The 22,937-nt window shown below is 42.4% G+C and overlaps 1 protein-coding gene across 3 annotated transcripts in view; it reads left to right on the top strand.

Annotated features, from left to right (window-relative positions):
• Positions 1-22,937, top strand: part of DNAH3 (dynein axonemal heavy chain 3) — a 168,296-nt gene that overhangs the window by 12,961 nt on the left and 132,398 nt on the right. For all 3 annotated transcript variants that reach the window (XR_008419332.1, XM_053894414.1, XM_053894415.1), the window contains 10 exons: positions 591-663; positions 1,716-1,890; positions 3,458-3,647; positions 5,378-5,573; positions 9,901-10,026; positions 11,196-11,391; positions 13,064-13,243; positions 18,013-18,149; positions 20,385-20,490; positions 20,674-20,852. Coding sequence is in view for 2 of the 3 variants with exons in the window: in XM_053894414.1 (XP_053750389.1) it covers positions 591-663; positions 1,716-1,890; positions 3,458-3,647; positions 5,378-5,573; positions 9,901-10,026; positions 11,196-11,391; positions 13,064-13,243; positions 18,013-18,149; positions 20,385-20,490; positions 20,674-20,852 (1,558 nt within the window). In the remaining variant the exon portion in view is untranslated. The remainder of the gene's footprint in view (positions 1-590; positions 664-1,715; positions 1,891-3,457; positions 3,648-5,377; positions 5,574-9,900; positions 10,027-11,195; positions 11,392-13,063; positions 13,244-18,012; positions 18,150-20,384; positions 20,491-20,673; positions 20,853-22,937) is intronic.

The following is a 22,937-nucleotide window of genomic DNA, read 5'->3' as shown; positions in this document are numbered from 1 at the left end:
GCTTAACCAACTGAACCACCCAGGAGCCTCTCAAAATGTCAATTTAATATTATGTCTTCAACACTTCTCTGTTGCTTGTTAATTCCTTTAGGCTGGAGACTTAAGTAACAGTATCTAGTTAAAGCTTTATAATCTAGTTTTATATCAACTGTTGAATTCATTTGTAGTTACCTTGTATTGTGCATGATACTGGTTTTTCTATTTGTGATAATCATATATTTCCTTTAAAATAAATATGCCAAGTGTAAAAGTCTTCACCTACTTAGAAATATTAAACAGTAATTTCCAACATTTAGAAAATAGGGCATACAGGATTAGGGAGTGAATCGAGTAGGACTGATATTAATACTTGACAATTGTATGGGTGAATAGAAGGTATGTGCATTCGCATTTCACATTTGGGGGAACTGAGGCCTGGAGTGATGAAGTCACTGCTTCAGAGTCGCACAGGTGATTAGTGGTGCATGTAGAACCAGGCGGCCCATCTCCTGCCTTATCCCCATTGCACCGAGTCTACTCCCCTTAGTATGCTCTGGGACTGTCCTGTGGACAGAGGATGACTCTAATGTGTTTCTTCTCCACTCTTCTAGCAACTAACTGCTCATCAGAACCCAACAAGAAGAAAAGAAAGTTCTCCTCTAGAGACAAAGAGAATCCCACCAGGTAAGTATCCCTGTGGGTGCAGGAGATTGTAGGACACCTGGCTGAACTGAAGAAGGCTGTGGTCTCATTAACCATGCTCTGCTTCTTGACTTTAAAGCATTCCCAGACTCCAAGTAACTCATGTATTTTTCCACCAGTGCTCTTCACTCAATTTTTTAAAATGTTTATTTACTTTTGAGAGAGAGAGAGAGACAGAACACAAGTGGGAGAGGGGCAGAGACAGAGACACAGAATCCAAAGCAGGCTCCAGGCTCTGAGCTGTCAACACAGCCTAATGTGGGTCTTGAACTCATGAACCATGAGATCATGATCAAAGCTGAAGTCGGTTACTCAACCCACTGAGCCACCCAGGCGCTCTCTTTTAACCCAATTTTTTAAGGCTCTAAATAAAACTAAAGTAACCAACTGAGCAGAGGCACCTGAGTGGCTCATTGGATGCCAACTCTTGATTTCAGCTCAGGTCATAATCCCAGGGTCCTGGGATTGAGCCCTGCATCAGGCTCTGTGCTGAGCATGGAGCCTGCTGAAGATTCTCTCACTCTCTCCCTCTACCTATCTCTTGAACTCTCTCTCTCTCTCTCTAAAATAAGAAAAGGAGGGTTGCCTGGGTGGCTCAGTCGGTTGAGCGTCTGACTTCGGCCCAGGTCATGATCTTGCGCTTCATGCGTTTGAGCTCTGGCATCAAGCTCTGTGCTGACAGATCATAGCCTGGAGCCTACTTCAGATTCTGTCTTTCGCTCTCTCTCTGCCCGCCCGCCACCCCGCCACTTGCACTTTGTCTCTCTCTTTCTCTCAAAAAGGAATAAACATTAAAAAAATTTTTAAGTAAAAAATGAAAATAAAAAAAATAAATTTACCACCTGAGCAAAACCAATGCTAGCATACCTATGGATGTTCCATGGTTAGAGGCTGTCACTGCAGTGCACATCCATACTGTTAGATGACACAGAGGAGAGGGGTTTCCATTGCAGAATGACACTCAGCAGCTTGGAGACAGTAGGCCTGGCACAGAGCACCTCTGCAGAGAACCAAAGGATGTGTCTACTTTTCAGGACCAAGCTGGCCCACAATATCTCAGCCTTATCATCCATAAAGAAGGAGGCAGTGACATCTTTGACCCTGCCAGGAAGCAGACCAATGAGTCCGGAAGAACAGATTGGTGTGATGTTACAGCAGGAGATGAAAATAGAAGGTAAAGAAACCCAACCATCTGAATCAGACTTAGAGGTATGTTCTTGTTGCTTCCTTTCTCTCAGTTTGCTAAGAATTATTCTTGACAGCTCAGTGATTCTAAACTCAGGGAGAATAGCAGAATCACCCAGGGAATGTTTTAAAAATATCAAAGTCCAGACCCCATGACAGACTACTGAATAAGAATATGTGTGTATTTGTGTGTATTTGTGTGTGTGTGTGTGTGTGTGTGTCTGTGTGTCTGTGTGTCTGTGTGAATTGTTTTAGTAGGTCTTAGAAACCTTTGAGTCCTTATAGAACATAGGTTGCGGGACACCTAGGTTGCTCAGTCAGTTAAGCATTTGACTCTTGATTTAGTTCAGGTCATGATCTCATGAACCATGAGATCAGGCCCCACGTTGGGGTCTGCACTGACAGCAGGGAGCCTGCTTAGGATTCTTTCCCTCCCTCCGTTTCTGCCTCCCATGCTCTCTCTCTGTCTCTCAAAATAAATAAATAAACTTAAAAAAAAAAAAAAAACAATGGTTTTAAAATGGTGACCCATAAGCTAGGGTTGCAAAATTTTGAAAAATAAAACAAAAAACAGGACACCCAGTTAAATTGGAATTTCAGATATACAATAAATAATTTTAAAAATTATACTAAAATACTAAAAGTATAAGTATATCCCAATGCATCCTGTATTTGGAAGTTTCTTCTCTATAAGCAGCTTCCATTAAGGTTGGAGGAAGGTGAGCTCAGCCTCTCCTGACTACAGACAGTTGTCACAAAAGCTCAAAGCTGATTTCCTACACTTTGTGCTTCTCACCCATCTTAAAATATTTGTTTCTAGAGCTATTCAGCCATCTGGCAGCTTAGAGCTCTAAACGAACAAAACTTCCTGAAATCAACCAGATCACATTGGCCATTTAAAAAAATTTTTTTTTAATGTTTATTTATTTTTGAGAGAGACAGAGACAGAATGCGAGTGGGCTAGGGGCAGAGAGAGAGGGAGACACAGAATCCGAAGCAGGCTCCAGGCTCCAAGCTGTCAGCACAGAGCCCCACGTGGGGCTCAAACTCATGAGCTGTGAGATCATGACCTGAGCCAAAGTTGTATGCTCAACTGACTGAGCCACCCAGGCGCCACCACATTGTCTATTTTTGTTTAGTTTGTGTGTTTGTATTGCTTTCCTAAACTCAGAAGCCCATGGTTTGATCAGAACTATTGTAAGTTTCACTTGGACTTGGGGAATTTCCCCTCACTGGCTGCTACAAGCCACAGGATCAAAGTCCTTTGTAGACCACCATTGTTGTTGAGGACGGTGAATTATCCGGTCCATTTGAGGAGCTTGTTAATTATGTTCTTAAAGTTCACCGATGGGCTGCCTCTGTCCTGGCCTCAGTAGTCATTCCACTGCTCCTCTCTGCATGGCTTTTGACAAGTCCTTCCTTATAACCCACTGAAATTTCTGGCTCTGGGTCAGTCCTCCAGAGTCATGGAGAGTGAAGGGTGGGGATGGGTGCTGTGTGAACAGGGCCCCTTGGAGGCTGATGGGTGTGGGCAGGTGAGCACAGTTAACCAATCACAATCATTGTCTTGCTGGTGGTTTGTTTATGGAAGAGATACTATTACTATTTGACCAATGGCATCCGAAAAGATATGATTGCTCCTGAGGAGGATGAAGTGATGTTTCGGATTTCAAAGCTGATTTCTAACACACTGCTGACAAGTCCCTTCCTGGCACCCCTGATGATCATCCTGGTGAAGGAGAAGGAAAATGACTACTATAGTAGCATCATGAAAAGCATTGGTAAGGTTGGGTATAAGTGGTTCAAGGGGCTCCCATGTGGAGGGCACTGTCTTTATCAGTCCACCTTCTGGTTCCTCCTTTTCATTCAGATGCTCTCCCCCCATCACTAAGGTCTACACTAGCACTTCCTGTACTTTGATGGGCACCCACATAACCTGAGAATCTTATAAAAAATGCAGATTCCGGGGGGCGCCTGAGTGGCTCAGTCGGTTAAGCATCCAATTTCAGCTCAGGTCATGATCTCACAGTTTGTGAGTTCAAGCCCTACATCAGGCTCTATGCTGACAGCTCATAGCCTGGAGCCGACTTTGGATTCTGTGTCTCCAGCTCTCTCTGCCCCTCCCCCACTTGCACTCGCTCGTGCACTCGATCTCTCTCTCTCTCAAAAACCAGATTCCGATTCGGTAGATCTGGGGTAGGGCCTGAGAGTCTGCATTTCTAACAAGCTACCAGGAGATATGGATGCTTGCTCACCTCTGGGCAACACTAGGACTAGCAAGGGTTTACCTAAGTTTTAAAATCTAGCTCAAGACCTGCCTCTTAAGTACTTTTAGCTCTCTGCACCCCCACAGTGGTCCCTCCACCCTCTGCATGCACAGCACTTCTTATCTCTACTTTTAACTCACCCTACTTTGGACCATCTCTGGGCCATTATTTCTCCTCTGTCATTTCACACTGGCATTGTCTTTTCATTTCTTGTGGGTCTTGGCTCCCTTATTAGACTGTCAGTTCTTTGACCGTGAAGGACATATTATTGATCCTAGCTCCCCTTCATTCCTTAGGCCCATGTCTTATACACACAGTAGGTCATTGGGAAATATTTAATGATGGTGAGTAATGTGAGAAATACATCGAAGGGGCATAATGATATTAGTTCCTCATCTTTCTATTTTCTCTGGCCAATCGCTGTGTTTACCAAGTTATCTAGTTATTTTTAATTTCCTAATTAACTTTCTAATGGTGTCAGGGTAATGGCTCCTTGTCCACTCTAGGGTAGAACCAAACTCATAAGGTTAAACTTGTAAAAAGTCTTTTAAATTCCAGCCTCAATGTACTTCTGCAGTCTTATCACCTTAAACTCGACCACTTGCATCTGATATTTCAGCTACAAAATAACTCCCAGATCCTTCAGCATGTTTTACAAAAGTCATAGAACTGCATTTCATTATATGCTGTTACTTCTTTGGTTCTTCCAAAGAACGTTATATGTTCTTTCCTTCCTATCCTGTCTACAAATGCCTACTCATTCTTCACATTCCAGCTCAAATGTCCCTTCCTCTGTGAACCTTTTACCAATCGTTCTTTCCTTAGCATGTGAAATATTTGGTTTCTGAATTTCCAATTCTAAGTATATGGTATCATCCATTATGTTGATTTTTTTGTGTATGGCTATTTAGGTGTGAGAAATCAATTAATGATGAATGAGGTATCATCAAATAGTAGCTCCTTGTCATGCATGATGCTAGATATCCTAATAGGTCTCAACCCCAGGTTCTAAGCTCCAGACTGTGAAGTTACACTCCTCCTTCTCCCTGAAATATCTTCAGAAAGAAAACAAACCAACAGAGTGGAGCTTCCCCAATTTAGTTATACCCAGGGGATTATCAACATAATGGGTATTATCAGTGTAACCGGTCAGAGGCTCATTTACATTCTAAATTCTGCAGCTCAGAGCACAGAGTGTTCCAGGGCCTGCCTTACTAACAAAGTATTTGCTCTGCTGGTTATAGTTGATTACATCCTCATGGACCCAATAGAGAGAAAAAGACTCTTCATTGAGAATATTCCCCGTATGTTTCCTCAAAGAGTGATCCGGGCCCCTGTGCCCTGGCACAGTGTCTACAGGAATGCCAAGAAGTGGAACGAGGAACATCTGCACACAGTGAACCCCATGATGCTCAGCCTGAAAGAACTGTGGTTTACAGAGTAAGAATTTCCTCCCTTCCCTTTTCTTTCCCTTTCTTTCTTGTTTGCACACATAAGAGACTATCTATGCTGGGCACAGTTAGGGTAGCCCAGCCCTTAAAAGGAAATGATGAAAATCCTGGACCAAAAGTGCATATGAACTGTAAATGACAGCTCTCCATGCACAGTGAAGGTACTTTTCTTTGCATGACACCCAGTGCCAGTCTCTAAGCCCTGGTACGTACCAGTAAAGAGCACAGACTTGGAGCCAGCCCGCTAAGGGCTGTATCTTCACTCTGCGGCTTCCTAGGTAATATGGGTATGTTACATCATCTGTCTGGGTCTTGCTTTCCTGGTCTCTAAATTAAGGATAGTAAGAGTTCCTGCTTCATTGGGCTGGTAGGAGGAATGAATAACTTAATACATGCAAAGTACTCAGAACAGTGCCCGACCCATTAAGTGGGAATGAGCCATTAACTCTGTGAGGACATGTACCACACTGAATTACAACTGTGTGTTTGCTAGTTTGTCTTTTCTCTAGCCTATGAGATGTATGGGAGATTGGGTCTTATTCCTTAGGTAACTCATTACCCGCACAGGGATGGCAAACAGTGGTCTGTTATGTTCATCAGTGGAGCGCCTGGGGGGCTCAGTCAGTTAAGTGTCTGACTCTTGATTTCAGCTCAAGACCTAAACTCATGTTCATGAGTTCAAGCCCTGCATCGGGCTCTGTGCTAACAGTGGGAAACCTGCTTGGAATTCTCTCTCTGCCCCTTCCTAGCTGGCGTGCTGTCTCTCTCTCTCTCTCTCTCTCTCTCTCTCTCTCTTTCAAAATAAATAAATAAAGTTAAAAAAAATTTTTGTTCATCAGTGACTGAATTGGCCACAGGAAGTGGAGGAGTTTAGAGGATGCAAGAATCCCTTTTCTGTCATTTTTCTAAATTGAGATATAATCCACATACCATAAAATTCACCCCTCTTAAGTGCACAGTATGGTAGTTTTCAGTGCACTCACACGTTTGTACAACCCAGAAAGAAATGCGATATCCATTAGCAGTCACTCCTTCATCCCCCTTCCGCTCAGCCCTTGGCAGCCACTAACCTGATTTCTGTCTCTACAGATTTAACCTATCCTGGACATTTCATGTAGATGGAATCACACCATATGTGACCTTTTGTGTCTATTTGCTTTTTGCTCAGCATCAGGTTTTCAAGGTTCATCCACCACTGAAGCATGTATCAGTGTTTCATTCCATTCTGTGACTGAATATTATTCCATTGAAAGGCTACACCCTGTTGAGTTTATCCATTCATTAGCTGCAGAGAAAGACTGTCATTTTGGGGGAGTCCATCAAGGGAGGTGCCAATCTTGGTGGGAACATGAGGCCAACAGATTTCACTGAAAGGTCAGGCTGATGACATGATGAGCTGCCATCATCTGAGTTCTTTATTAGAAAAATTAGAGGCTGGGGGCATCTGGGTGGCTCAGTTGGTTGAGTGTCTGACTCTTGATCTTGCCTCAGGTCTTGATCTTAGGGTTGTGAGTTTGAGCCCTCTGTTAGGCTCCACGCTGGGTATGAAGCCTACTTAAAAAATGAAAAGTAGAGAGCCAGGAGGCTCAGTCGGTTAAGTGTCCGATTCCTGATTTCGGCTCAGGTCATGATCTTAGGTCACATAGGGCTCTGCGCTGACAGTGTGAAGCCTGCTTAGGATTCTCTCTCTTTCTGCCTCTCCCCTGCTGTCACCACACCCCCCCCCCCCATTTCTCTCTCTCTCGCTCTCTCAAAATAAATAAAATAAATTTTAAAAAATAAAAGAAAAATTGAAGGTAAATATGCTTACTTAATTTTGATTGGCTAAACTTGCCAGTAGCTCAAATATTTTATTTTGGGGAGGCTCTGTAGCTTTGAGTGTCTTCAGTCTTAAGGGAGGCTTGTTACCTGGAGAACTTCCTTGTTTATCACATTCTTTATTTTACTTATGTTTTAAAAGGGAATGGAAGGGGAAGTCAAGCTAGCATGGAGCCCACCAATGTTAAATAAGCACATTCCCTTCTTTGGACTGTATTCAGTTTTCTAAGTCATTGGAGGTGCCACTCAGGACTGAAAAGAAACAGTCATTTTCTAATGAGGCAGAAGCATATAGGGTAATAATTTATAGTATGGGCTCCAAAACTACACTGCCTAAATTCTGATTCTCTCTCTGTTAATAACAAACAGTGTGATTTGGGGGAACTTAATCTCTCTAGGCCTCTATTTTTTTATATGTGAAATGAGAATAATAACAATTACCTCATGGGTTGTTGGATGAATTGCTTAGAACAGTTTTGGCATATAGCTGTTCAATAAATGAAGGTGCTGCTTTAATTATAAGCATGTTTATGGCCTCAAAAAATAAACTAGAAATTAACAAAAAAGGTCAGTCTTAGGGATGGTAAATTGCTAAATTCTCAAAGCCAAAAAGATGTACATGTGCATTTAATTTGATCGTGTAGTGAAGATGGCAAATTATTGAACCCATAGCTTCTGAAAAGAAAGAATTCTTACCGCCTGCTTTTAGGGGTTTCCTAAAGATTACGTAGGCAACAAAGACAAACAAAGCCATTTAGAAGGTCTTTGTCAGCTGAACCAAAAAAAAAAAAAAAAAAAAAATCAACAATGAGAAAGATTTGTTAAGGAAATGATACAGACTGCTCTTCTTTATGGCCTGCATGATTAATTTTAAAAATTCTAAGGAGTCGCCTAGTGGTTGGCAAAGGGTAAAGGACCTGGGGGCTCAAATAGGGTTGTGGTCTAAAAAGCCATTGTCGGAAGTTTGTTAGAACTGAATTAAAGATAAGTAGCATAATTACCAAGTGGTGACAAGGGCCATACTCAGGTTGGATATCAAAGGTGTGGTGAGGGAGGTCTCAGATTCTGTCCTCCCCTAACAGTGCTTTGTGACTGGCCAGACAAGATGGGGACCAAGTTCACCACCTACACCAAGGAGGAATAGGGATTAGGAATAGGAATAGGGTAGGCTGTGGGATTTAAGAAAGGTGAGAAAAGTGCCCAAGAGGTCATTACAGTGGATAATGAAAATGAGAAGCAAGACATGAGATGAGCTAAGAAAGTGAGGAAAGGTCTAATTGAGGAAGTGAAAGGCAGTGATTATTTAAAAGAATGAGTTATAGGGGTGCCTGGGTGGCTCAGTCGGTTGAGCGTCTAACTGCAGCTCAGGTCACGATCTCACGGTCAGTGAGTTTCGAGCCCCACGTCGGGCTGTATGCTGACAGCTCAGAGCCTGGAGCCTGCTTCAGATTCTGTGTCTCCCTCTTTCTCTGCCCTTCCCCACTCATCCTCTGTTTCTCTGTCAAAAATAAATAAACATTAAAAAAAATCAAAAGAGTGATTTATAAATGAGTGGAATAGATATCAGGAAGAGATATGGTGTCCCTCTGAGCTAAAAGAGGCCTTGGGAAATGTGGTAAAGGGCAACACATCCATTGATCTGAGAGAAATAGGAGAAGATAAGAGCCTCACAGGAGAAGGTGGAAGGAGATTCGTGTATTCATTCAACAAATATTGCGTGCCTGCATTGTGTGAGGGACTGTGCCAAAGTATGCTGTGCATGTCTTGGTGAGTCTGCCAGCCATCGGGGTAGTAGGTCTGAAGGGTTTTTTTTGTTTGTTTAGACCAAAGCAGTCCTCCAAGTTGTCCTGAGTAGCTTATCTAGGGGCCACGTTGAGGATTAGATGGAACCCACTTGATCATGAAGGTGGTGCTTCGCTTGACCTGTCTTCTCTGTCTTTGCTGTTGTAAAGAACTTTGATTTGTCCATTTGATATCCCAGTTCCCAGGCAGACAAATAACCAGGTTGCTGCCAAAACCCCACTCCTCAGATGGGTTATTTGGAGCAGGACAGATAGGAAGGCTCAGCAAACACCTATTCAGTTGGCTCATCTATCTACTCTTTGCAAGGTTCTTGTGGACTGTCTACCCCTCCTCAGACTTTCATATTTTTCAAATATAAATGGTTTTACTCTCATTGAAAAGTGAGGATGGGGCACCTGGGTGCCTCAGTTGTTTAAGTGTCTGACTCTTGATTTCGGCTCAGGTCCTGATCTCACAGTTCGTGAGTTTGAGCCCCACATCAGGCTTCGCACTGAGCACGGAACCTGCTTGGGATTCTCTCTCTCCCTCTCTCTTCCCCTTCTCTACTCACTCGCACTTGCACACTCTCTCTCTCTCCCTCTCAAAATAAACAAACAAAAAGATAAGAAAAGTGAGGATGTGTGCCCTTTGAACCCATCCTCGAGAATTCATTATTGTCTTCTCAGCCCAGGACGGTTCTCCCTCTCTTTTGGCAGATTTAAAGACCTCAGGTTTGTTCGAACAGCAGAATTACTGGCAGGAAAATTGCCTTTGCAGCCTCATGAGTACTGGGATGTGATCCAGAAACACTGCATGGAAGCACGCCAAATTCTTCTCAACAAGTCAGTATCTGGCCTCAGAATGGGACCTCGTCACAACATCATAAACTCTCAGGAGGGAAAACTGGTTCCCAGCCTGGAGGTTGCACAGTTTGCTGACTTCTCACTGACATCTTTCTCTGTCTCTTTCCTTCCACATTCCATCCCACCAGTATTTGTGTCTCCCCAGGTCCATGCTTCAGCCCTCATTCCTGTTCTCCCTCTGCCTTTTTGAAACTCTCATTACCATTCTTTGTTGGGCTACCACTTCCTTACCCTCCCTCTGAAATCTGTGAGGTCTTGCTAAGTTACATGACTTGAGTTTGAATAACTTGTGTTCAGGTGGCCCAGATAAACAGCTGCAAGATTCCAGGGTTAGAGAGTTTTCAGTCACTTAGACTATTCCCTTTCCCTTTGCAAATGCATGCAGGATGATGTCCAGAGCTAGAGAAACCCCCTTATGTAAAATGATGGTGGTAATACCGACCAGTGGGTTTTTATTATCAGAGAAAATGTATATGCCATAGCACGTAGTAGCTGCTTGATAAATATCATAATTATTGTCTTTACAACTCTGGCTGTTACTAGTACTTCTCTGATTGTTAGAGTAGCACCTTCCTAGCAATCATAAAAGAGATGTGATAGGATGAAAAGGCCAGTGGTTCCCACTGGGAATTAAAAATTGGGGGAAGTAGGAAGAAAGAACAATGAGACATCCATTTTTTCTTTTTCTTTTCTTATTTTCACTCTCAACCTCTGAGCAACTATCACCACACTGGAGTTTCTCTTAAGTTTTCTTCTTTTTCTCCTCTTCCTCTCTTTCCCCCTATAAAGTCTGAATCAGAGGCCAGGCATTTGCCAGGGAGAGAAGTTGGACAGAACATTCCATTTCTTTATGCCTCTTCACCCCAATCTCTGATTATAGTGAAGAAACTAGAGACTCTTTGAGCAGGACATGCCACCAGCATCCCTTGTGCCTTTGGATGAATAGTCTCTCAATTCAAATCTTACTACTTTGTTTCCAGGAAAGAGGTGTTGGCAGGGGAGGTGGCCAGGGATATGAAAGTACCGATTTGGAAAGCTGCTTAGTGGGGAATGAGCCACCTTCCTTGTTACAGAGAGTGGGGAACATCTGATAGGATTTCTCCGAGCTCAGAAGAGCTTCTTACTTCTCTGCCCTTCTTTTTTCACAGGTGGATCCCCACCTGTGCCCAGCGGTTCATCTCACAGAAGGAGCAGTGGGTCCGTTTTGCTCCCAAGAGTGACTATGACTCCTCTCATAACATTGAGGAATATTTTGCTTCTGTTGCTTCCTTCATGTCCCTCCAGCTGAGGGACTTGGTCATTAAGTCTCTCGAGGACCTTGTCTCCTTTTTCATGATACACAAGGTATGTAGGGGACCAGCAGTAGGCCCTTTGAGGGGAAACAACCAAGACAGAATCAGAATTCCATCATGTAGGTCTTCAGCTACATTAGTTCATGAAAATGAGTTTTGTGAGTCACAGCAAGCTTTCCTGAGGTAATTGCCTATACCAAATTGCCAAAGATCTCCAGAAGTGGAGAAGTTGTTACAAAAATTGAAAGAAGATAGAATAAAATGGAATTCATACCTCCTATAAGAGGGAATGGGGTCACTTTTTCATCCTCTGTGAAGGAAGGAGTTGAAAAAATTTTGTTATCAATCTTTGGCTTGATATTTAGGGAGTGTTGTGTGTATCATTGCAAACATTGGCTTTTGGTTCTTTGGTCTTTGAAGGGGCATCTCTGAAAACAAAAGGCTTTGTTGACCTAATTAATAACTTTCTTCATGAAACTACTTCAGTGAAGTCAAAATAAAAGCTAAAAACACTAAGCCTTGGATTTCAAAAGAGCATAGCATCCCCTAAACTTAGATAACCTATGGACCAAGGTTTGTTTACATTTTATGCCACGTGCACATTTTACCTTAAAAAGGAGTAATAAAAATATATAATTGCCTGGTTATAAAAGGTTAAGTTCTAAGTATTTTTACAAATGAAGTAAAGATGAACAATTGTCCTTTTGCTCAAAAAAAGTATAGAAGCCAATGTTGCTGAATTTAGACTGTGATGTTAGCTTTGTAGCAAGGACCAATCAATAGATGTCACTGTAATCATCCACTTTGCTAAAGCAGAAGAGGCTCAGATGTGGAACAAATCCCACTCTAAAATTCCCCACAAAGGGAAAAGTTAAATCTTTATATGTCTGAAAAAAGGGGAGATTTATGGGTATTTGATACATGGTAGCTATTCAGCAAATGTTTATCAATCATCCTTAAACAGATCTAGAGATGTCTAACATCACTGACTTAGGCAAATACTTTCCAGCTACCCTGTGACAATTTCATTAGGCAGGGTAGTTTATGAGAGGTATCTCCTATTACTACCCTCATAGGGAATTGTAGATATCTCCATGCCAATATTTCTGTTGTAGGAGTCTTGACATTTTGAGTGTTTAAAATAGACTATACACTCATTAGCTCCATTTGAGGTATACAGATAACTATTTATGCTTTTGGATTCTGTCAACAGATTTTTATTGAGCATCAGCTATGTATTAAATGCTACCTTGGAGATTTCAGAGGAAGTACAGGGTTCAGACAGATCCTGCCCTTGAGGTTAGAGTAGAGAAAATAAGATGTACCTATAAATCTCTGCAACAGAGAAAGCTAAAATAGCATGAAGGAAATAGAAACACATAAGTTCAGAAGTGAAAGAGATTATATCTTGCTAGAGAACAGAGAAGCTTCCTAGAGCAGGGACTTTTGAGCTGAATTTTGAAGGGTGGGAAGGATTTGGAAATAATTAATGCAGGAATATCTAAGCAAAGAAAATATACTGAATTAAAACTTCTGGAATGGGGGAGTGGATAAGTTCAGGGTGGGCTAAGCCATACCCAGACCTTATGTGAACATGAACAGTGCCTGGTACCCTGCATTTCCTTTTCTGGTATTCATGTAATACTGTGAATGGGTAAAAATCACTCCTTTGATTCTGGAAGGCCCCATCTTGTGACAGCTGCCATATTTTATATCTCCTGAAGGATGGGAATGATTACAAGGAGCCCTACCAAGAGATGGAGTTCTTCATACCTCAGCTAATCATGATCAAACTTGAAGTCCATGAACCCATTATCATCTTTAATCCATCTTTTGATGACTGCTGGGAATTAATACACAATTCTTTCTTGGAAATTATTAAAAACTCTAGGGAGATCCCCAAGGTATAGTACTGACTTACTCATTTATAGTTTTATTTACTTATTGAATAAAATATATTTAAAGAGATTGTTTGTACAAGGTAGTCAGAAGAGTTTTTATTTTGAGAGCTCAATCCTGAGTATGCCTCCCGTGACCCCAGACAGAAGATTTGGGCCATAAAGAAATGTCCACGCATTAGAGAATTGTGCTTCTAATACAAGCATTAATGGGGCGCCTGGGTGGCTCAGTCTGGTAAGCGTCCAACTTCAGCTCAGGTCATGATCTCATGGTTCATGAGTTCAAGCTCCGCGTCCAGCTCTGCTGTGAGTACAGAGCCCACTTCGGATCCTCTATCCCCCTTTCTGCCCCTTCCCTGCTTACATGCATGCTGTCTCTCTGTCTCTCTCAAAATAAACATTAAAAAAATTTTTTTAAGAATTATTTTGTCAGCAAGTAGAGTTCCCCTTTTCCTCAACATGACGCCAACTTCAAAGGGACAGATGTGTCCCAAGCCGTAACCAACTTGGGTTGACAATCCACGATGGAGCAATGCCATGAACTCACCAAGAATCTTCATGAAATGATACCTAATTTAGTTCTTGAAGTTGCATTTGTTTAACCACTGAAGACATCAAGGGGAGAGATTGAAGCTTCTCTTCCTGATCCAAGACCTTTCCAGCTTCCTTTCCAGGGTGGGATTGGTAATCATATTCCAGACACGTAGCAGACTTTTAGTGCTGGGCAGGATCACCCACATGAGTGTGACTCTTCTGTACTCTGTACTCCCTCTGGGTGGCTGAAGTGGCAAGAAGGCCAGTGTCCAGAGCCACACAGGAAAGGGAGCCATGGGGTGTTTTTCTCTACTTTTCTCCCCCTCCCTCATTGCCCAGGCATTATGTGTGATGCTTAGGTACTTTAAGTACTCTTTTCTTTGCAGTCCTATGCTTAGAGGGTTCCAAGAGCTCAAGAGTAGAGTTTGGTGTTGTAGGGAAGCATGTGAGGCCAAAATGCTCTAGTCGATTTCACCAGATAACTCTAAATTTGGGGTTTCGAACCCAACCAAGCCTAGTTAACAAGAAAACTGGGTGTGTGGAAGGGAAAGAAACAGTGGGCAACTCTCCTACAATTGATATCCCTAGAAAGGAAATGAAAGAGAAGACCCTGTAATTTGGAAGGATAAGTGTAGGGCTTGGGGACAGATAAAATACATACCACTCAAGTTCTCTTTCACTGATCTTGATTAGCAATGTTTGCAAGCAGCTGGGCCGGGAGAGCCAAGGGCTCATGTGGTCGCTCCTGCAAACACCCAGCAGGGGTGGTGGAATTTAGTGGATTCCCATGGCAAGAAGATGTAGTCACAGGTTATAGTGTGTACCAGGTTTGAAAGCTAGGCCCAAGTGAATGCCAATGACTTTATCAGACTGTGAGAAAAAGCAGCCCAGTCTCAGCATTCTCTATCTAGACATGCCCACAGCACTGGCTCCTGTGTCAAACTCCTCACACGATTCTGTCTCTGAACTGGGTATTGAAACTTAAGGTTTTTTTTTTTAGTTTTTTAATATTTATTCATTTTTGAGAAACAGAGAGATACAGAGCACGATCAGGGGAGGGGCAGAGAGAGGGAGATACAGAATCTGAAGCAGGCTCCAGGCTCTGAGCTGTCAGCACAGAGCCCGACACAGGGCTTGAACCCATGAACCGTGAGATCATGACCTGAGCCAAAGTTGGACGCTTAACTGACTGAGTCACCCAGGCACCCCAAAACTTAAATTATTTTTAATGTTTATTGTTTTTGAAACACAACTGTTTTATTTATTTATTTATGAAACACAATTTATTGTTTTTGAAACAGTGACTGGGTGCCCCATGAACTGGGTATTGAAACTGAGTGCCCCATGAACTGGTGCCCCAGGTGCCTCATGAACTGGGTATTGAAACTTTAAAAGAATAGCCCCTCGGGTTGAGTATCTAATAAGTATATCTAAGAACTGCTACAGACGGACATTACCCCTAATCCCTACCTTTCCTGCCTTTTTTATGGTTGAACATAAATATTATTTTATTTCATTTATTTTTATTGTTTAAGTGTTTATTTATTTTGAGAGAGTGAGAGAGAGAATCCCAGGCAGGGTCCATACTGTCTGGGCAGAGTCCGATGTGGAGCTCAAACTGACAAACTGTGAGATCATGACCTGAGCCAAAATTAAGAGATGAATGCTTAACTGACTGAGCCACCCAGATGTCCCTTATTTTATTTATTTTGGAAGTTTTATTTTAAAGTAATCTTTACACCCAATGTAGGGCTCAAAATCACTGTCCTGAGACCAAGAGTTACATGCCCTACCAAACAAGCCACACAGGTTCCCTTAAACATAAATTTTTTTAAGTTGGGAAAAATGTCAGCGTGAAGTTTTGAAAATAAGTTTCAAGGTATAGAAGGGAAGCCTACCTATGAGAAAGTTACTAAAGGAAAGCAAAGTACATATTAGAAAATATTTGTCTTGGCAAAAAAATTAAGACATAGATGTTGTAATACTGATTGAAATGAAAAGAGGTGAATGAGCGGCATAAATAAAATGAGGTGGGGTGAAATAAGGAAGGGTTTTCTAAAACTAAAAATGCAGCAAGGAAAAAAATCAGCATTAGCAGCCATGTCAAGACATTACTTTCGTAATCAGGAATACACACACAGACACACACACACACATTACTATGGAGTCTCCCTGATGGGAGACTTTTCTCACTCAGAGTGCCAGGGAAATCCCAAACTTGAAGTGTGCAGGCATAAGCACTGAGGGTGATGACAAGACCAGGAAGTCAGGGATCAGAGAACCATGGAGATAAGAAGATTGTAAGAGTGATTACCTGGGAAGGGCACCATTGATCTCAGCTCAGTTTTACAGACTACTACGGAGCATGGGAGAACCTGCCACATTTAAAGGGCGATAAAAGGCATTACTTCCTCTTTTGACTGAAGACTTCTCAAGAAACAATCCCTTATGCTGTCCACATGTGATCTGTTGAGTGGCCTGGATGTACCAGTTGTGTGTCCCTAAACCATATCTTTTTTTTTTTTTTTTTTTTGTAATGTTTATTTTTGAGAGAGAGACAGACAGAGAGGGAGACAGGATCAGAAGCGGGCTCTGCACTGACAGCAGAGAGTCTGACACAGGGCTCGAACTCCCGAACTGTGAGATCATGTCCTGAGCTGAAATTGGACGTTTAACTGAGCCACCCAGGCACCCCTCTCTAAATCATTTCATCCATATGCTTGACCAATGCCCTATCCTCCATCTCCTTGGAGAAGGATCACTCCTCCACTGTCTGCAGCATGGCCACAGCAAAGAAGCTGTTTGTTCCTCTGCTGGCTTAAAAACCTTGGAATTGTCCAAAGAAGGAGGATACAGACCATTTACACTGGGCTTTCCCTCTTTCTAAATCAGTGTATTCTCATCCATGGTGTATAATTGCTGCAACCAAGTAGAGCACTCTGACAGTCTTTTCTGGGACCCATCACCGTAAGCTTTCTTAGGGAGAACATTGGGTACCCAGCACAGACTTGGCAGTCTTCTTGAATCATGCAAGTGAGAACATTTCCCAGGGATACACACATGCCATTTAGAAGTTGGAGTACTTGGGGCGCCTGGGTGACTCATTCGGTTAAGACTCCAACTCGTGATTTCAGCTCAGGTCATGATCTGACAATTCTTGAGATCAAGCCTCACATCAGGTTCTGCACTGACAGTGTGGAATCTGCTTGGGATTCTCTCTCTCTCTCTGCCCCTCCCCTACTCATGTTCTCTCTCTCTCAAAAATAAATAAACTTTAAAAAAAAGGAGTACTTGAATTATCAGAAAAGATACTGTTCTAGCTATAGACTTTTTTCCCCCTCTGATCTGAGAGAAGAATCTAGTGTCTCTCCTTTTCTTCAGGGGAGAAAATGGAAGTTCAGAGAGAAGTAGCTTAGCTCAGGTCACATGGTCAATTAGCAGCAGAATCAGATTTAGAACCCATGTCTCCAATAACTTCATTAGTAAAAGCTGATCAGGGGGACAGGGAGCCACCACTATAATACTCATTCAGTCACACCATATTTACTGAGCACTTACTATGTGCCAAGCTCTTTAAAAAAATTTTTTTTTAATGTTTATTTTTAAGAGAGGGAGAGAGAGAGAGAGCGCGCCTGAGTGGGGGAGGGGCAGAGAGAGGAAGACACAGAATCTGAAGCAGGCTCCAGACTCTAAGCTGTCAGCACAGAGCCCAACACAGGGCTGGAACCCACAAACTGTGAGATCATGGCCTGAGCCGAAGTCAGATGCTCAATCGACTGAGCCACACAGGTGCCCCACTATGTGCCAAGCTCTTGTTGAACTCTTCACAATAGTGAAGAAGTCAGACACGATCCAGGCCCTCATGGTATTTATATCCCATGACAAACCTAAAACGGCTCATTATACATTATTTCGTTACAGTTGTGCTGAGTGGGAAGAGTTCAGAATGTGAGCTTTAAGCAGGGAAACTTAACATCCTAACTAGAGGCCCAGGGGACTCTCCAGGGACAGGAGACTTGAAAGGGGCAGGGAAAGATGAGTAACCCAAGAGGGAGAGAAGAGAGGATAGAGGTAAAGGGACCAGGAGGGTGATCCTGGCACTATCCAAGGGGAAACAAGTGTCAATGCAACTGGTGTCTCTGGAAGGGAGTCCATTGCAGAAGATTTTACCTTTTGGTACCATTTCCCTTCCTGTGTCTTGTGGATGTGTCACTACATAAAAGTGGTTTCTAATCCTTTAGGTGGAATCTATCCTGTTCCCGGAGTTGAAAGGATATAATCTGATTCTTGGAACCATTAACCCTGAAGAAAAACTGGTTTCTGATTTTGTGAATCAAACCTTCGAGGTATTTCAGAAAAATCAAGTCGGCCCCCGCAAGTAAGTGGGTTTAGTTGTAACTTAGCCATTTTGGCATTGGTTTGTTTGTCATCAAATAAATAATCGCTGTTCCCATGCACCCAAAACACATCTGTAGTAAGAACAGCCAACACTTACATTGGAATTACTATTTATCCCCATCTTACAGATGAGGAAACTTTCCCAATGTTATACATCAAATAAATAAAAGAACCAGAATTCAATTACAGGTGTGCCTCCACTATCTGAAAGCTGCAAGGCCAGATAAGTTTTGGCATTTAGAAATTGCTGGATTTTAGCAAAGTAACATAATGCATATTTCAGATATTATGATGCAGCTTCAGTAAGATCTCAGGTCGCACCCCTTCATTAAATCTATTGATATTTCTGTAGTGAAAAATATGACTATTCACACAAGTAGCCTCACATTGGTTTACACCAGCTTTTGCTATCAAATGAATTTTGAAGCAGCTTTCTGTTTTCAGAGCTTTTGGACTTAGGAATTAAAGGAAATTGAGGACAAGTTATCTGAATGCTCCTTAATCATTGTACTGTAGGGGGGCACCTGGGAGGCTCAGTCGGTTAAGGGTCTGACTCTTGGTTTCAGCTCAGGTCATGATCTCACGGTTCATGGGTTTGAGCCCCGTAATGGGCTCCGCACTGACAGTGCAGAGCCTGCTTGGAATTGTCTCTCTCTCTCTCTCTCTCTCTCTCTCTCTTTCTGCCCCTCCCCCCTTCCTTTTATCTCAAAATAAATAAACTTAAAATCATCATACTATAGAATATCTCACAGTTGCTCATGTGAGCAGTCCCTAGTTTAGGGTGATCATTTATATAATACTGCTTCCAAACTGAGACACTTTGAGAGTGAAGAGGTATTAACAATTACCATGGTACAACAAGTGTAAATCTAAGCTGTCCCAGGAAAACCAGGATATATGGGTTTCCTGACTGCAGCTCTGTCAACATTTTATACCAGAAAATCCTGTATTGTGAGGAGCTGCTGTGCATGGTAAGATGTTTAGCATCATCCCTGGCCTATACCCATCTTCCCACAACGAAAATCATCCCCAGACATGGCCAAATGCCCCCTGAGTGGTCAAATTGCCCTCAGTTGAGAACTGCTTCTGATCTAGTCTGAAAATCATAAATTCAGATTTGGAAGCTCTGCCCTTATGAGTTTGATTTGGGGACATCTATTTGAAACCTCTGTTCTCCCTGTTCTTGAAGTCTGACACAGTTTGTCTTTCTGGACTGACAGCTTTGGTCTGACTGCTCCTCAGATTGTATCTCAGTTTTAGAATCTCTGAAGTGTTGGGGCACCTGGGTGGCTTAGTTAAACGTCCGACTCTTGATTTCAGCTCAGCGCATGATTTCACAATTTGTGAGTTCGAGCCCTGTGTCGGGCTCTGCACTGACAGCATGGAGCCTGCTTGGGATTTTCTCTCTCTTCCTCTCTCTCTCTGCCCCTCCTCCTCTCTCCTCAAAATAAGTAAAAATAATAAACATTTAGAATCTCTGAAGTGTTGGCCAACTCTTGGAAGTATACCACTGTGGCCCCAAAATTAATTCTGCTTACTTAATACCTTCTTATTTTAATTCAAACTTTTTTTTAAAAAGGTCTTATTTTTAAGTTATCCCTACATCCAATGTGGTACTCAAACTCACAACCCCAAGATCCAGAGTCACACGTTCTACTGACTCCGTGAGCCAGGCATCCTTAATTCAAACGTATTTTAAGTCAGAACATCCCAAACACATCCTCCTCCAATTTGGGAGAAACTGTCCAGCTATTTTTGCATGATATGACAGAGCAGAAAACTAAATTTATCCCATAGATGTTAGGTTCATTAGTTCCAAATTTTCATCTTAAAATTTAGACATAGGGTTTTAGAACTCGAAGAAAGGATAGGAGCTAATATGTTGGGCAAAGCATTTGTTGCTTTATATGTATATTATTTTAGGTAAGCTTTACAGCAATCCTATGAGGTGTTACTATTTCTACTTTAAAGATACTGATATTTGGAAAAAAAGAGAAATATCTTGCCTAAGTTCATATAGCTAAGAAGTGGCAAGATTGGAGTTTGAAGCCAAAGTTCTGAATTCCCAGTTCACTGTACCTTTTGCAACGTTATATTTCCCTTTCCTAGCTAAGGCTAATTTTTACTATATTTATGTCTTCATTTTCCCCTCTGCCTAATCTGATTTGGTGACCTGTATTTGCTTGTCTGATTTTACACTCTTCGATTATGGGAGGTACTTAAATGTATACAAAAAATACGATGACTTATTGGATAACACGGCTGAACAAAGCATCACTGCGTTCCTGAAAGAAAATCACGATATCGAGGATTTTGTGACGGTAGGGAAAGTAATTTGATATATATCTTGGAGACGTGTGCTGCAGACAGTCCAATGAGTAGTCAGTGTATTTCAATACATTGTGCTGTGCTCAACATTGGACTGGGTTGGCTGGGGGTGAGGCTGGGGCAAAAGCAGGGAGGCTAAAGGCAAATCAAGCTACTGACTGTGCTCCTTTCTACAGAGGATCAGTAGCATAAAAAAGCGGAGAAATGAAATTGCCTCCATGCACATTACCGTGCCTTTGGCCATGTTCTGCCTTGACACCATGACCCTGAATTATGACCTGTGTGAGCGAGCCCAAAATTTGAAAGACCGTCTGATTCAATTCCAAGTGGATGTAAACCGGCACACCAATACCAGGTATCGTGATTGTGGGTAGAGAAGTAGCAACAGTATTTGGCATGAACGGGAGAATAGAAAAGTGGACAAAACTTGCACCTTCTATTAATGACCAGACAGAACTTCTAGCTCAAGTTGTTTTTGCCCCAGAGTGAGGGTGGCAGGGAATTCAGGTTCAGGCTAGAAGGTGATCAGTAGGGAAAAAACTACATGGGGCTTGGAACAGGAGTGTGGAAAGCATCCTGCAGCTAGCCATCTCTGATCTCTCAGTGTTTGCTTCCTTGGAGGCATCGTCAGGGAGATGCTGCCTCTTGGGTTTGGCCATCAGAGGTCCTCTCCCTGGCCATGTAGTACATTTTCAGAGACACAGGGTGCTTACAGGCACCCCCCTAGAACCACTCCTATGCAGGCTTCTGCTGTACAGATCTGAGGATTCTGTCATTTGGTCTTAATTAAGCTCTATGTCATACCTTCATTTCACTGATGACTATATATTAGTCCAAACGTTTTTGGTTCTAAGGAATAGAAGCCCAGACAGGTTGGCCAAAGTGGAAAAGGTAATTTGGGTCTCACGTGTTGAAAAGTTGAGGAATTGCTAGCTTCAGGCCATCAACACTACAATTAGGATGCAGTCTCTCTCCCTCTACTGGGCTTTCATTCTCTCTCAGGGTTTCTCTCGTTTGTGGGCCCAGCAGTTCCAGGCTTACATCCTCCCTGGTTCCCATCCAGAGGGGTCAGTGGTTTCTGTCTTTCCAGTTACCTCAAAAAGTCCTGGCCTGTGTGACACTAGCCTGACTTGGGTCTTTTGTGCAGCACTGAACCAAATGCCATGGTGAAGAAGATGGCTTAGATCGGGTGGCAGTCCCATCTCTGGGGTGGATGTCTGCCCTATGTGAACCATGTGAATTTGGGGTGGGGGTACCCCAAGACTTAGGGTGTAGTTCCCAGAAGAGGGAAAGATGCTAAGAGGCTGGGAGACCAACCTTCCAAAGGCCACCTCCAAATACCATCACATTAGAGAATAGGTTTTAACATAAGGATTTTGGGGGCACACAAACATTCAGCCTGTAGCAAAAACACTAGTTCCCAGTGTGTGGCTGTATTTGAAGCCTAGGCCTTGAAGGAGATGATGAGGTTAAATGAGGTCATAAGGATGGGATCCTAATCGGATAGGGCTGTTGCCCTTGTAGGAAGAGGAGGAGGCACCAGAGCTCTTTCCGCCTCTCCCCACATGAGGACACAGTGAGAAGGCACCTGTCTGCAAGCCAGAAAGAAAGCCTTCACTAGGAACCAAATTGGTCGGTACTTTGACCTTGGACTTCCCAGCCTCTAAGAACTGTGAGAGAATAATTTCCTGTTTTTTAAGCCATCCAGTATGTGATGTTTTGTTATGGTAGCCCAAGCTTACTGTTAGAATACCCAACTAAAAATGCAAAGGAGGCTGGGACGTGTAATGTGGCTCTGAATCCAAGAAGTAGAAAATACTATGTAATATTGAGCCTATGTAGTACAGTAGATAATTTTTCTCTGCAGAAAGTTTCTAAATTGTGTAGAAATTCATTTTTAAGATCCTGGAAGTGTCTGCAAAGATGTTTTAATCATTTTTTCTTCAGTTTGATGTAATTAGCTTCACTATGGAGGGGTCTCTATACATTAAGAAGGAATATTGAGTGTCAACTATACTTCAATTGAAAAAACAAAAACAACAAAAGAAGGAATATTGAGGACTGAAAATATTGGAACGAGTGGTTTTTATAATGCATGAATGTCAACATGTAATAATCAATTACTAATAAAAATTATGATAGCTATTGCTAGCATTTCTTGAGGGCTACTATGTGCTAGGCATGGATGTATTACAGGCAGTTTGTTCCTAATTATAATTAAAATACTGATGATGGTTATCGCTGGCTTTTGCTTAAGTTAGGGACATTCAAATTATCCTTAAATAGCATCCTTTCTCGGGGCACCTGGGTGGCTCAGTAGGTTAAGCACCTGCCTCTTGGTTTCTGCTCAGGTCATCTCAGTTTGTGAGAGCCTGCTTGGGGTTCTCTCCCTCTTTCTTTCTGCCCTTCCCCTGCTCGCTCGCTCTCTCTCTCTCTCAAA

This window comes from Panthera pardus, unplaced genomic scaffold (assembly GCF_024362965.1).
Source record: "Panthera pardus isolate Hobbes unplaced genomic scaffold, ASM2436296v1 HiC_scaffold_5, whole genome shotgun sequence".
In the NCBI taxonomy this organism is placed as follows: domain Eukaryota; kingdom Metazoa; phylum Chordata; class Mammalia; order Carnivora; family Felidae; genus Panthera; species Panthera pardus.
Note: the sequence above shows the minus strand (reverse complement) of the source record. Positions and strands in the feature narration are given on the sequence as shown.